This window comes from Ursus maritimus, unplaced genomic scaffold, assembly GCF_017311325.1.
Source record: "Ursus maritimus isolate PB19 unplaced genomic scaffold, ASM1731132v1 scaffold_22, whole genome shotgun sequence".
NCBI lineage: Eukaryota > Metazoa > Chordata > Mammalia > Carnivora > Ursidae > Ursus > Ursus maritimus.
The window spans coordinates 30,586,900-30,601,815 of NW_024424675.1; the positions used below are offsets into that span (position 1 = coordinate 30,586,900).

The following is a 14,916-nucleotide window of genomic DNA, read 5'->3' on the forward strand; positions in this document are numbered from 1 at the left end:
GATATGCTTTGTCCAGGCTCGAGGCAGGCTGCTCTGAACTGGCCACCTCCTTGTGAACTTTCCTGGGAGGGCCACGGGGACAGAGACTGTGTCTACCTTGACTTCCACTGAAACTCCAGCTCCAGATCCTGACCGTGGGAAGGCCCTTTATAAGCCAGGGTTCAGGTGGAGACTTGAAACTACCCAGGGTGTTTCAGATGCAGGGAATTCAGCATGGGGTGCTGGTGACATCAGTGACAGAGGAGCTGAGATGTTAACCAGGGCACAGAGTGGCAACGCAGAGACCGGCACCAGTAGGAGACTGTAACCGCCCCTGGAACTAGTGGACGGTGGGAGGAAGAGAAGCTGCCAGACCCCAGAGCTGGGGCTGCCCGGCAGGGGCAGGAATTCTGGTGGGTCTGCCTGGTGGAAGCTGGTGCCACAGCTGGGATGCAGCCACTGCCGGAGCTGCCACCCGAGGAAGTGAGAGGAGCCGGACACCAGCTTTCCTTTCATGCTCCAATCTCCCATCAGCACCTTCCCCGCAGGGGTTGGCTTGTTCTCCTTCCTGCCACACATGCACACATACACACACACTCACACACATACACACTCACAGGCACACTATCACACACACACTCATATACACACACATTCACACACTATCACACACACATAAAAACTCACAGGCACACTATCACACACATACTCATATGAGCAATGCAAAGCAGAATGGGGAAGGACAAGAAATAGATCTGAGAGCAAACAGACCAATGACTAACACAAGGCTCAATACATATTTGTTGAATCAATCACCTCTGAATCATCTGGATCAGCCTAGATGGGGGGAATTCAAACGCACACCCCTCTACTTCATAGCCTGTCTATAGAAACACCTGGGCATCAGAGGGACCGAGGTGATCTCCGCCACGTGTCAAGGCCCTCAGGCTCCTAGCTGAGGTCAGGCCATCCATCTGCCCCTGGCGGCCATGCTCCGCCTTTGCAAACCCTCTCCCTTCCATGGCGAAGCAGCCCCTTTCCTAACTGGGAGTCTGAATCCCGGAATCTCCTCCCTCGGATCTATCTGACCCTTGGCGATAGATAAATCATCCCACAGCTCAGCTCTGCACCGTTCACCCGCATGATCAAGAACTTCCAGCAGCTTTCTCTTGCCTACAGAATCAAGCCCGGCTTCTAAGTTTGATCGTAAACCACCGATGATCTAGCTCCAACCTTATTTTCCTCTATTCCCACGGCATCGTCTCTGCTCTCCTCAACCTGAGCTGCTGCAGACTCTGCTTCCAGCTGCTACATTTTGGCTTGTGCTGTTGTAACGAGAGGCCCATCTTCCCCCTCTTTAATTTTAAATTCATCCTGTGCTTGAAGCTTTTGGTTCATATCACATTTTGCATTCCTGATGGAAGAAGCGATTTTTTCCCCCACCTCTGAATCCCTGCAGCATTTTATCTGAACATATGACACTTACCGCTTTCCAGTTTGCCCTGGAATTATTGATGTGCATAGCTTATCTTCCTGCTCAGGTTTTAAAGGGTAGAGACCATGGTGATTTTAGTTTTATGGCTCCCATAGCATCTGGCACACAGCAGGCACTTTTAAATTTGTGTTGCATAAATGGCTATACCTTCAAATGAATGAATGGATGGACAAACAGACACACGTACAAATGAATTAATGGGTGAATGAACAAGACGGGCAGCTGTCCTGGGGCCCCACAGAGCAGGCTACGCCAGCCAGCCCCAAAGACGATGCAGCTTTAGACGGATCACCAACGTGGGTTATGCTAATTACACAAATCCGGGAGGAGCCAGACCCCTCTGGACACGTTCTGGGAGGGCCACCTTGTGGGGGAGCGGCTGGGGGACAGCCACAGGGCTTGAGCCTGCTACAAACACCCCAGAGTCTGGTTGCCCAAGCCCCATGAAGACTCTCACATCAATGTAGTTGGCGTTGATGTAGTCGGAATGCGGGTCTCCGTCCAGCACCAGCAGCCTCACCCGGGAATGGTCATCTGCAGCGAGAGAGCAGAAAACAAGGGGGTGGGCGGTGAGGGGCCGGCGGTGAGGGGCCAGCACTGCCCTGCCGCAGAGCCACCAGGCATTAGTAATACAGCCCTCATGCTGCTTCTCACATCCTCTCCTGTTTGACCCCTTGGCCCCACCCTGTTATTGTCCCCATTTACAGATGAGGCAGTTGGGGCTCAGGGAGATCACTGTGCCTTACAAAGCACTGTGTGTTCTCCTTCTCTTTTTTCCACCTGCCCTTCTAGCTCTCGTCATGACCCACCTGGGTGAGTCGCCTGCTTCTTTAAGTCTTAGTGATTTTGTCATTAAAAGGGCAGTAGAAATACCTTCTTCACACGACAGTGCGAGAGAGATCAAAACACTCAGGAGGCGGGAAGTGCCGGATCCGAACTAACACGCTCCGTTTTCATTATTGCTTAAAAACGGCAAATTTACCTATTTTCCACATGTGCACAAATGCTTTTCTTTTGCCTCTTGGAGAATTGTTGCAAATAGATTGTTGGCCACATATTGTTATCGATACAATCATTCAAGGGAAGCTGGCTCCGTCGTTATAAAAGAGGTCATCAATAACTAAAAACGTGTTACGGAGAACACCATTTCAGACACAATCCAGGCATAAACAAGATTTGCAGGGTTTAGTCAATGGCACTTTTACTTCAAATAACATCAAATAAACACCATTAAAAAAAAACAACCCTCATGCAGAAAAATCAGGCTAATCCTTTACAACTAATTAAAGCGCACTGTGATGCACGAACAGACGCACACGAACAAAAAACCCTGCCTGGGTCTGGTGGGACGAGGGGCTCAGCTCGCTCTCCAGGTCCCTGTCACCCACCGCTGCATGTCACTGCCTCCACTACCTGGTCTAGAACAGGGCTAGGGTTCCCAGCAAGTGTCCCCGGGGTCAGGAGGCTGGTTCAGCGTATCCTGCTAAGACTTATGCAGCCCTTTGCAGTTTACGGGCACATCTATTACTGCAAACCGGAAGCCCCCGAGGACAGGGACATTAGTGCTTTGTTCCCTGTTTCCATCCTCTGTGCCTCCACCCGCGGCAGGAGCTCCACAAATCCTTAGTGAGCGTATGAATGGATCACCTTGTTGGACTCTCGCAGTGATCCTGGGAGACAAGCAGCATAGCCCTGTTACAAATGAGGACACTGAGGCTCACAAGGACTGGACCTGCCACATGACTCGTGCGTGGCAGAACTTGAAAGAGTGGGTTCTCTGAACTCTGAGCTCAGACACTGCTGCTTCCAAAGAGGGGTCTAAGCAGGATATTGGAAACGGCTTCAAGTGTCCTCGGCAGGGGGAATTGATGCCAGAGAATGGGCTAGCCACTGATGGAAGAGCTGAAAAGCCGGAGAGAGGCTGCGTAACTCAGACACCAGCACTAGTGAGGAGATGCTGCCTCCCTGCGGACAGCGGGGCAGACGGAGGAGGCGAGGTTATCAGAGCTGGGGGCTGGGGCCCCCCATGGAAACTGGAGCCCATGAGCCTCTCTGGTGGGAGCTGGAGAAAAAGAGGAGCCTCTCTCACTGCTAAAGGAGGAGTCTGCGACTGGGCAGAGTGGAAGGTGTACCCCTGGCTTCTTCCTTTCCCTGACTCCCAATCTCCCACCAGGGCATGTCCTTGGCCAAAGCCAGCCAGACGCAAGCTGGCAAGAGACTGAGAAATGCAACCTGCAGGGGTCAGTTCCCTGCGAGACAAGGTTGAAGAGGAGAAGGCAAGGAATGGGTCCGAGGATGGACAAGCAGGCCCAGGACTGGATAGGACATTACTTCATATCCATTAATTTAAAAATTCAAAAATTAGTCCTTGACCATGCCAGGGACTATGATAGACACAGAGATACACCGGATGCCACTTTGCTTACTCCTCATGGGCGAGAGTTGCAGGTGGGAGGTCTAACTCATCTCTTTGGGGTGGTGGGGGAGTGCGGTGTGAAGTCGGGAGTCTGAAGTTCACATTTACAGAGTTCATGGACAGTATCAGACTTTACAGATAAGATCTCGCTCAATCATTTATTCCTCAACACAGCTCTGTGAATTACTACAATAATACTATGATGATATAGTATGTTGATTCTTCCCATTTCACAGATGAAGAGACGGGGGCTCAGAGAGGTTAAGCACATTCCCAACGTTATGCAGTCTGCAAGCGGCAGAGCTGGGATTCCATCTCGAATCCCTTCCCCATCCACACATGGTGCTGTCCCTGGACTTCTACTAGCATCTGGCAGGCACTGCTCCTGGAGTCTGTGCAAATGTTTGGTCTCAGATCCTGCAGTATTCTAGCCCCAGGAATGGGACTTCCCGGAGGACCCCTGCCCTGCTCCAGGAGCAAGGAGTCAGATAAGGCCCAGCACCTGACTCTGAGCCGAGACTGTTAAGCCCCATTACCAGTGGTTACAAAAACGATAAGCCTTAAAAAAGTAAAAATGCACATTGTGCTTTTACTCATTGGTCTCACTAATGACTTATTGATTCAAACATCTCCTTTATTTATTGAGTTATGACTGCCCCTGGGGTCTATAGCATGGGAAATGGAGATTCTGGTTCAAAATGTGGAGAGCGAATTTTCTTTAACATAAAATGAAAGTTAAAATCTGAAAGCAAAGATGATTTAAAAAACCAAAAAGAAACAAAACTTATTTAAGTTAAATATTGTTAAAGATGAAAGGGGCCTCTACCCACCAGAGGATGGTGTTTGTCGGTATCTTGTGTTCATCCATTTATGAAGAACCTACTATGTGCAGGCTGCTTGAATGGCCTAAGGAAGTATCGTCAAAGCGTTGCTCATGCTTAAGGAATTTGTCAGTGCCGTGTGGGAGACGGATTGTACACAGGAGTAGAACTCCGTGGTCTAGAAAGTGGAGAAAGGGGGGCTTTGTGAAGTGGTAGTATACGAATGAGGCATTGAAAGTGGGCTAAGACTTGACCAGTGGACAGTGAGGAAGGGTCCTTCCAGCAGAGGGAACAAGGAAAGAGAAGGCAGTGCTCCTGAAAAAGCAAGCACACTGGGGAGGCTGAAAACCATTTCCTGTCTTGTGGACACAGTGTGAGGGGATTGGCCACAGGAGAAGAGAGAGGGAGGTAGGCAGGGGTTAGGTTACAGAGGGCTCTCCGCCTCTCCACCCCATATTAAGGCATTTAGATGCAAATACCCATGCTGGGCTCTGCAAAGCAGCCAAATACAGGATACCTCTATTTTCTGAGGCTGTGAAAGGCTGTTTTATTATGCAAATACCAAGATTCATTCCCAGAGGGCTAACCTGTGGCAAGTGGGATACACCGATGATGTGAGGTAGGGAGCTGAGGGTCAGATCTGGGTTCAAATCTTAGCCGTATCACTTAGTAAGTCAATTGATTTCTCTTAGCTTGGGTTGCTTAGCAAAGTGGAGCCAATACTATATATCTCACGGAGTGTTGGGGGATTGAATGAGAAAATGCAGGCATGAAAAGTGTGAGGGCATTAAGAGAATGAAAAGACAAGCCACAGACTGGGAGAAAATATTTGCAGAATATCAGATAAAGGACTTTATCCACAATATACAAAGAACTCTTAAATTCAACAAGAAGAAAACAACCCAATTTTAAAAAATGGGCAAAAGATCTGAACAGACACCTCAGCAAAAAGATACACCCATGGCAAATAAGTATATGAAAAATGTTCAACAACATATGTCATTAGGGAATTTCAAATTAAAAGAACGAGGTATCTCCATAACACCTACTAGAATGGCCCAACTCTGGAACACTGACAACACCAAATGCTGGTGAGGCTATGGAGCCACAGGAACTCTCGGTTTGCTGCTAGTGGGAATGCAAAATGGTAACAGCCACTTTGGGAGAGAGTTCGGCAGTTTCTTTTAAAACTAAACATACTCTTATCATATGATTCCAGCAATTGCTGTCTTTGGTATTTACCCAACTGAGTTGGAAATTTATGTCCATACAAAAACTTGCACACAAATGTTTATAGCAGCTTTGCTCACAACTGCCAAAACTTAGGGGTAAAACAATCCAAGATGTCCTTCGATACATGAATGGATAGACAAATGTATACCCACACAGTGGACTATCATTCAGTGATATTTAGAGATGAATGATCAAGCCACGAAAAAACAGGGAGGAAATGTACATGCCTACTGCTACGTGAACAAGCGAGTCTGCAAAGGCTTCATACTGTGTGAGTCCCGCTCTGTGACACTCGGTATGGACAAGGTAAATAATCAGGGACTTGGTGACGGGATGACCAGGTGGGACACAGGGGCATTTTAGGCCCCTGAAATGATTCTGTATGATACTGTAGCAGTGGATACATGTCCTTACACATTTTTAAAGTCCCACCGAACTACACAACACAAAGAGTAGACGAAACTATGGACTTTAGATAATAATAATGGATCAAGACTGGTTCATTAATTGTAACAAACATAGCACACGGATGCAAGGTGTTAGTAACAGGGGATCTGAATGTGGGAGGGAGGCAGGCAGCACATGCGAACCCTCTCTGTACATTCCGCTCACTTCTTCTGAAACCTAAGACTGCTCTAAAAAAAAAAAAAAAGTAGTAGAACAGTGCCTGGTATGCAGCAGGTGTTTAATAAATGGTGGTTCTGGGCTGGAGGTAAGGCTCATGGCTGTGATGCTTAGAAACGCGGTGTTCCCCACCTGCCCTTCTGTAGCAGATGTAAACCTGCAGAGGCAAACAGCTATGGCGTATATTCTCGAAAGGGCAGAGCTCAGCCGTCAGCCCACCAGAAAGGCATTGCGAGGAGTAGCAGTGTCCTCATGGTTTATTTATTCCTTCTGGGAGATGCTAATATTATTCCGTGTCCCCTTCTTCCTCTAACTTTATATAATTAGAAGGATAAAAAATTGTGTTTATCCACAGGCACATGGAGAAAGATGGGGCAGCGGGCGATGTGAAGGAGTTTATACAAGGTAATTTACAAGCAGCCCAGAACGTTCATTATGCTCTATCTACATTTCGCAAGCCTGAAAAACAGCTAATTTGGTACTCCTCGTTTGATATTCCAGACAAGATGCTGAGAAGAGTCACACAGAGGAGAAGCAAACTTCTTCATGGTGAGGTGAGAGGAGGCTGGCCCCACCTGGCTCTCAGCTGAGGTGGGAGACGGGCAAGAACAGACCCGTGGGGAGCAGAAAACTGGTGGTGGCCAGGGGAGAGGAGACATAGCTGCAAAGACATGGATATCCAAAGAACTCCGCGGAACACAACTCCAGGGGAACAGAAACACCGTCCCTCTGGAATCAATCTGTTCCTTGTCATTTTAGGACAAAGACCAGTGGTATGTTGTTAAATGTTTAACAAACAGCTCTCTGGAGGGAAAAAAGGCCCTGATCGGTACAGTCTGCTGATTTCTGTGGTATAAATACTCCCACCATGACTAATTTCAAGCTACCAACATGGCATCAACTAGCTCCCAAAATTCCTGAAAATTTAACAATCTGTTCTTGCAAGCTGGTATGAATCAGCTCAGGACAGCACTAACAGGGAACAAAGCCCACAATGCTTTGCATGATCTGATGGTTTGGGACCCACTTCCCAGTCTAGCCTCATGCTCCCCTCCCCAAATACTATGCTGATAACTATGCTCTTTTTTCAGTTGCTCAAATGCACAATGTCTGCTCTGACCACAGGGCCTTTGCACGTGTAAAGGAACACCTCCCTCCCCCATCCCACCTCCACAAGTAAACAACATCTCATTCTTCAGGTCTCTGCTCCATGTTCCTTACTCAGGAAGTCTCCTGTGATCTCTCCACCCCAGACTCTGAGAGCTCCCTGTACTTTTCTCAGGAACTCTTAGAGCAGCTGTATTTCTGTGACTACCTGATTAACCTGTGGCTCTGCTTCACATTCTATTTAAGGAAGGGCACCCTATTTACTGAACTCCTCTACAGTGTGGCACATGGCAGGTACTCAATAATTACTTAATAAATGAATTCATGTTTGTGTCTGAGAGGCTGAGAAGCAGAAAGGGCCAGGTCCCCTTGCTTAATAGCCATACAGTTGATTTTAGGTAACCTGGCCTGGGACCCAAGGCTCTTTCCTCTACACAGAACTGGCAGGTTGTGCCTGGATCCTGTGCTCCAATACTCCCTTTCCCCATAGCTGATCCGTTACCCCCTGCAGACCCATTCTGTCCTGTCCCCAGATTGGCAGCCAGTTCTGCTCTGCAGGAGAGACTAAGGGATTGGGTAGACTCTGGAGGCAGGCGGGAGGTCTGTCACACACTAACCACATCACCTGGGGCAAGTTCCTTCCTTTCCCTGAGTCTCCATTTATCCAACTAGGCATCAAAATCCTATCTACCTTTGCAGAGGTACTGCAAGGATTAAAAGAGGTGAGATATGAAGGCACCTGGTGTGTTGTAAGAAATCAAACTCAAGTATGTAAATACAGTTTAATTATTATTCTAGATCAGTGGTTCTCAAAATGTGGTCCCTTGACCAATAGCATCAGCAATGCCTGGGAGCTTGCCAGAAATGCAAATTCTTGAGTCCCGGCCCAGACCTGCTGAATCAGATACTCCGGCGTGGGGCCCAGAAATATGCATTTTAACGAGCCCTCTAGGAGATGCTGACGCATACTCTGGTTTGAGCGCGCTGATCAATGCTCAGGTATGTAGCACTGAGGTGCTCTCATTATTCACTTCAGTTTGTTTTGGGAAAGACCAAAAGATCCTTCTGGAATGGGGCCCTGAGACTAGACGCCCACCTTGTGTTAGGTGGTGAGGCAGAGGAATTTACCTGTGTGGCGTGCGTATGATGTTCCAGGTACTATTTTAGAAAGTTAATGGATGCTATGCCACTTGATTGTCATGGTAACCCTGTGAGAGGTGTGTGTGTGTGTGTGTGTGTGTGTGTGTGTGTGTGTGCGTGTGTGTGTGTGTATCATCACCCTATTTTATGGATGAGAAACTCAAGGCTCCAAGAAGTTTAACAACTCAGGAGAACGTGTAAGATTGAGAACTTTCTCATGGAGTGGTGTGATCCCTACTCCTCCTGAAACCCCAAGACCCACTGCCCCCACACCCCTTCTGTGCCAGTTCTGACTCCAACACTGCCCAACCCATTGCGTTTCCACCCCCACCCCAGAGGAGAGGGCTCTTTCCTCTTGTGTGCCATTTTAACTCTCCAAACAAACCAGAACCTCTCCTCCTCTCCTCCCCATCAAAGGTAGCCCAACAAATGGGTCTTCTCAAGTGGAATCCACTTAAGAAGAGAATCACTTGACAGAGGTGGGGCTGGGGAGAGACTATTACTTGGATATACGATGTGCTTTCTTCCTGTCTTCTGGGCACTCGGGAGGGTAAAGAAAAGGTGCAATTTTTCAGAGAAAAGAGATTTGGCTCATTACAATGAACTGTGGAGCTGAAATACCATTTTCTAGAAGGATTGGAAATGTTAATGCCATCATCTTGCACGAGTGGATAGGGAGGAGGCAGACAATTCCACTGAGACTGCCTGGTACCTCATTGAAGCTAAAGGTCTGCACCTTCAATCTTGATTGAATTACCATTATCAAGAGAGAGGGTGGCTGGGGCAGGAGAGGGAAATAGCCTGGCAGTCTCTGGACCTCCTTGCTCTGCCCATTCCGTGCTGGCTGAGGTTGAGTGGCTCCCCTCTGCACGGACCTAGTTGGAGCCTTTGGGGGGTGGGCAGAGGGGTTAAACAGAGAGGCAGAGTGCTGGGAGAAGTCAGAGACACACAGGACCACCTGATGCATTTACTGCTTCATCCTAAGCAGGGTGTCCAGTCCACGCTCCACTAAAGGAACTTTCTGGAGAGAAGAAAGGTTTCTCAGCCAGGTTCCTTTGGAAGCAGAATCTGAGACAAGGATTTGAGCGCAAGTAGTTGGTATGGGAGGTGATCCCAGAGGTGGGAAGGGCAAAGGGAAGGAAATGCAGAAAGGAAGGAATCCGGCAAGGGGTGTGTCATCAAGCAAGCTACCACTGCAGACCACTGGGCTTCATCCTGCTGGAAGCTCTAGTGGGTTTTTCTGACTCAGGTGAGAGGGGCCAGGGTGCTCACACACCCACTCTCTCAGTCAACGTCCAAAGGCTGCTCCTGGGGATGGTTCCTCTTTCGGCAGTTCTGGCTTGTCCTGTAGGCAGGGAGACATGGCTCCAGTGACCAGAACAAGTCTTCCAATGAACCAGGACACTGACGACTTCCACGCCAGGACCCATCTGTAGGGTCCCCACCCCACCCTGAGAGACCCCAACGGAGAAGGCAGACAGAGAGTCAGAAGCACTGAACAAGGTGCCCACTTTGTTGTCCCAGGTCCATCTTCCCAGGAATCAGCAGAGAAACCACTGTGAGAAGAGTCTCTGGGTTTGTTTTGAACCTGAGTTCCTCCCTGGAAGTGAGAATGGCCTGTCTGAAAAGCTCATCGCAGTCGGCCATTTGTTCTGAGGTCCGACCCCTTAGGGTGTTCTCCCCCAAGAGCATGATGTGTCTTGAGGCAGAAGGATTCCTTGACAGGGTCCCGTGGTACTCTGGCAGCACAAGCCAGGAGTGCAGGGCGTGGCTGTCCTACAGACTCGCTGTGTGACCCTGGCCGGGGGCTCTCCATCTCTGGACCATCACTCCTTGCCTGTGAACTCAAAGAAGCTGGACCATGTCTCAGCTGGGTTGAAAAGTCTCTACATGAGATTCGGATTCAATGGTTATTCATCTTAATTTGCCCTCTATGCACTAAGAGAGGAGAAACTGAGGGTCAGAGAGATGAAGTGACCTTGCTGAAGGTCATGCGCCTGGTCTGTGGCGGAACTGAGACTAGAACCTGGCTCTGCTTGAGCCCAGGTCCAATATTCTGGTACACCTGGGCCCGGTGGACTAGGTCTGCAGATGTCCTCGTCCTCTGGCTTTGGGGTGGGTCTAGCCAATGGAAAGCACCTGCAGGAACTGGACCAAGACAGAATGTGACCAACGTGGTTACTTCTTCAGCTCTGTTTGCGGGGGTCACTGTGGGCTGGCTGTGATCCCACTGAAGGCCATGCCTCCAGCTGGGTCTTCTCTCTTTCTGGGAGTCCTGGTAGCTTCTCCTCGGGGTATTTAACCTCTAGGACTGTACAATTCCTTGTCATTGCCCTACACCTACCTAGCTCACCCCTTTATACAAAAATCACTTGATTAAATTCTCTTCACATCCCCCTCCTTGAGGGTCCCATCTGTTTCCTGCTGGGACCCTGATGGAGTTGGTGAAACCTGCAACCTCTGCGATCACTTCCTCTCCTCGCTGAAACTTCTTCTCGCCAGCCCAGGAAGCCCCTTCCAGAAGAACGTACACAGGGGGACGCTGGGATATTCTTGAAATTTCCCCTTGTCCACAGTCTCTGCCCCAGGGCTGCTTAAAAGCAAAGAACTCTTTGTTCTGGATCTCCATTCACTTCCTTCCCTTTCATTTCCTTGTCATCCCACCGCTGGAAGCCCCACTGTCTCTGCTACCAAATTCTAAACAGCCTCATTTGGAAGAAAGGGCTGATTTAACCAAGGTTTCTCTTTCATTGTTTCACTTGCAGGCAGTGCCCTCCCTCCTCCTCTTCCCCTTTAATCTTCTCTGTCCTCCTGGCCTGGGCCTTTGTCCCCCACTCCAGCCTCCCAGAGCTCCGGGTTCCTTAAGATGCTAATCACACCCGGTTTTCTTCTTGTGCCAAGAATATTTCTATTTATCAAGCTGCGGCAGGCTTCGCCTTTGGGAGGGACACATACAAGGACAGGAACACTTTCCATTCCTCGGGGTTGTCTCTCTCTTCCTTTTCTCGTTTCAATTCCAGGAGTCTTTCTTTGCTCGGTTCCACAGTGTGTCTTCCAGGGCTTTTGGATGCACGGGTTGCCTGACCCTGTCTCCTTTTGTGCAGAGTGCAGACCTACTTGGGCTGCAGTGTCCTGTAGAGTTATGGACCCTTCAGTGGGAAAGGAGATTCAGGTTTGTTCGAGCTCGTTAGGCGTTTGACTTCCCTCTGCCTCCTTCGGGTTTCCGCAGAAGGAGATGGGACAGGAGGATCCCAGTGCACACAGTTTATGCAGGGGCACCAGCAGGAAGGGGGCAGGGAGGCGGCTGAGAGAAGGCAGTCCCCAAGGGGGAGTTTTCAAGCCCACTCCTGCAGTGGGCAACAGCAGCCCAGGAGCTGTGGGGACTCTGGAAAAGGTGAAGAGCACACCCTTGGTGGGAGGGGAAGGAGCTGGGCTATTTCACTGGCCAGGGAGAGACTGCCTTTTGCATAAGAGTGTCTTGCCCCAGCTTGGGAGCAGGTCCTCAGGCAAAGAGACGCAGACACGGAAGCATGAAGTGGAAGCAAGTGCGGTGCCCAGGGCACACACCTCAGTGAGGCGCTCGCTCTCGGGGTTGTGCGGCCGAGCGTGGCATCTCCTTGAATGTTGCAAGCTGGGTGCGTCGCTCGCTCACCCTAGTCCTGGCCCAGGATGCCAGACTGTCTGCTGGTGTTCCAGCAGTCACCAGGTGCTGAGACCATGGGGTGTGGGTGGGACACTTGCTGACAGCGTCTTCTGCTCCCCCAATGATGGAGTTCAATCCCCTTCATTGTTTTCCCTTGCTACTTGGAACCCTGACTTCTAAGATGCAGCTCTCACAGCAGACAGGATGGTTCTCTTCCTGTCCCTTCCTGTGTCCTGTCTCTCTACCCCCACTCAGGCTCAGTAGCTTCCTCCTACTGGCATATCCTTGTGCCCCTGTCATCCTGCTCCAGCTTACCTCCCTCCATGCTTCCTGAATATTCTTTTATTTGAGAAGCCAGAGGGAGTGGTCCATGGCTGAAGCCCTTCGGGGTCTTGCAGAGAGTCTGCTTTCCAACATTAAGTTCCTATTTACTGAGCCCCAACCATATGCCAGGTTTGGGGACACAGAAGTACAGTCATCTGCCTGCTGTCACACAGCATCTATTCCAGTGAGGAAAACAGGCAATCAACAGGTAGTCATCAAAGTGCCTCTCAGCACGATGACAAGTTGGGTTAAGGAGAAAATGCACTGGGCCCAAGGAGTGAATAATGGGGTTTTGACCAAATTTGAAGGGCTGGAAGAATTCCCTGAGGAAGTGATGACCGCGTAGGATCTGAAGAATAAGTAGAACTTAGTAGAGCAAAGTGAGGCCGGAAGGGCACTTTGATAGAGTACACAGAATGTGCAAAGGCCCTGTGTCATGAATGAGCACAGAAAGCTCAAGGGGCTGAATGAAGATCAGTGTGGCTTAACGGACGAAACTGGGATGGAGAGGACACAGTATGGAATGGGGGTGGAAAGGTGGCTGAGGGCCTTTGGATAAGAAGTGCTTAGAAGTGCAGGAAAGCCATTTGAAGGGTTTTTGATAGGAAAACGACACGATTCAATTCCCATTTTGAAGATGTCCCTCTGGCTTCTGTCAGAGATCAGACAGGTGGAAGTTGGGGGTCAGATCAGATGTGCGGCAGGAGGAAGAAGGCTGGGCAGAGTCCAGGTGGGAGCTGACAATGGCCCAGGCAAAGGTGCTGGGTGCCAAGGATGAGCAGGGAAGTCTGGAAGACAGACAGTTTGGCGTGGCTTCTCATCCTTAGCCACCATAGGCTTTTGTGCAGATACCTGGCCCAGGCCGGATATCCTTGTCTCTCAGGGAGGCAAGGGCTCCTCACTGTTCTCTAGTCATTTATCTTTTCTTATCTGCACAACACCCCGGGAGGAAGACATCGTTGTACCCAATTTATAGAGAGACGACTAAGTTTTGGCGTGATCACCTAAGGTCTCACTGCCTATAATTTAGTGGCCCCTCTCTAAACTCACAACGTGAAAGGGGAATGGACAAGGGGCCAGACATTTCAGGGCATGGTCTGCACGGGGCTGGAGCAGAGGATGGTCAGAGTGAGCAGCTACCTGTGCCCGGCATGGGAGCTCCATGGGAGCAGAGACTGAGGGCCCAGCACAGGCCTGGCTCCACAGAGGCCCGCACGTCATGGGTCTTAATAACACACTTCCTGATTGCTCAAGCAGCTCTTGCCAACACTTCCCTTGCAAGAAATCTTGCTGCCTGCATTACTATCTTCCAAGAGACAAATTACAAATGTTTTCTGATTAGTTCTACCATTCATAGCCCATTCCTAAATCAGCACAGGAAACAGCTAAGCTAAAACTTCTGCCTCTTTCTTCCCTTTGCAAGCTGCCTGTATCTTACGCTTTCTTCCTCCAAGCTTTTTCTTAGGCAATGTCTAGACAGTTAAACAAAACAAAACACTGAACTGTGCTAGAAATAATTTGTTATTCGAGGTCTTTTTCCCCCTCTGTTTTTGGATAGATGGGGTAATCCTGAGAGCTGAGACCAGAAATGCTATGCACACAATTGGTGAGATGTCAAAAGGTCCAGGTTGAGTACATCATGGCAGACAAAGGCTGTTGTCAACTCTTGCTCTCATCAGACCCCACACTCACCATTCTGTATGAGGTAACTTTGTCCTGTCTGATTTATGCTGCTTTGAAGGCTGCACATACCAATATCTGGCAGTGATGATACCCTGTGACCTACGCATGGGGTGCAGTCTCACTGCAGTATCTCCCTCCCTTGCCGTCTAGCACTGAATATTATGCACAGTCACTCACAAATGTTGGCACTGTCCTTGTTCAGGCCTCATCATCCCTTGCTGGGACCACTGCAGTAGCCTTCTGACCAGTCCCTCTGACTCCAGTCTCTCCCAATCTAATCTACCCTTCCGATCGGCTACCCTAGTGATCTTTCCAAAATGGACATCTGATCATGCCCACCCCCCCCACCAACCTGGTTTATTCCATGTCCCCAGATGGGTATTCAGTGACTTCCGGTTAAAAGAAGGTGGAATTATATATCTGTACTGCTCATCAGTGACCGCGAGAAATG

General features: G+C 49.5%; 1 protein-coding gene across 2 annotated transcripts in view; it reads right to left on the reverse strand.

The window, feature by feature from the left end:
- PTPRT (protein tyrosine phosphatase receptor type T) overlaps positions 1–14,916 on the reverse strand; it is a 1,014,747-nt gene that overhangs the window by 55,759 nt on the left and 944,072 nt on the right. For both annotated transcript variants that reach the window (XM_040638323.1, XM_040638322.1), the window contains one exon: positions 1,932–2,008. In XM_040638323.1, the coding sequence (XP_040494257.1) occupies positions 1,932–2,008 (77 nt within the window). The remainder of the gene's footprint in view (positions 1–1,931; positions 2,009–14,916) is intronic.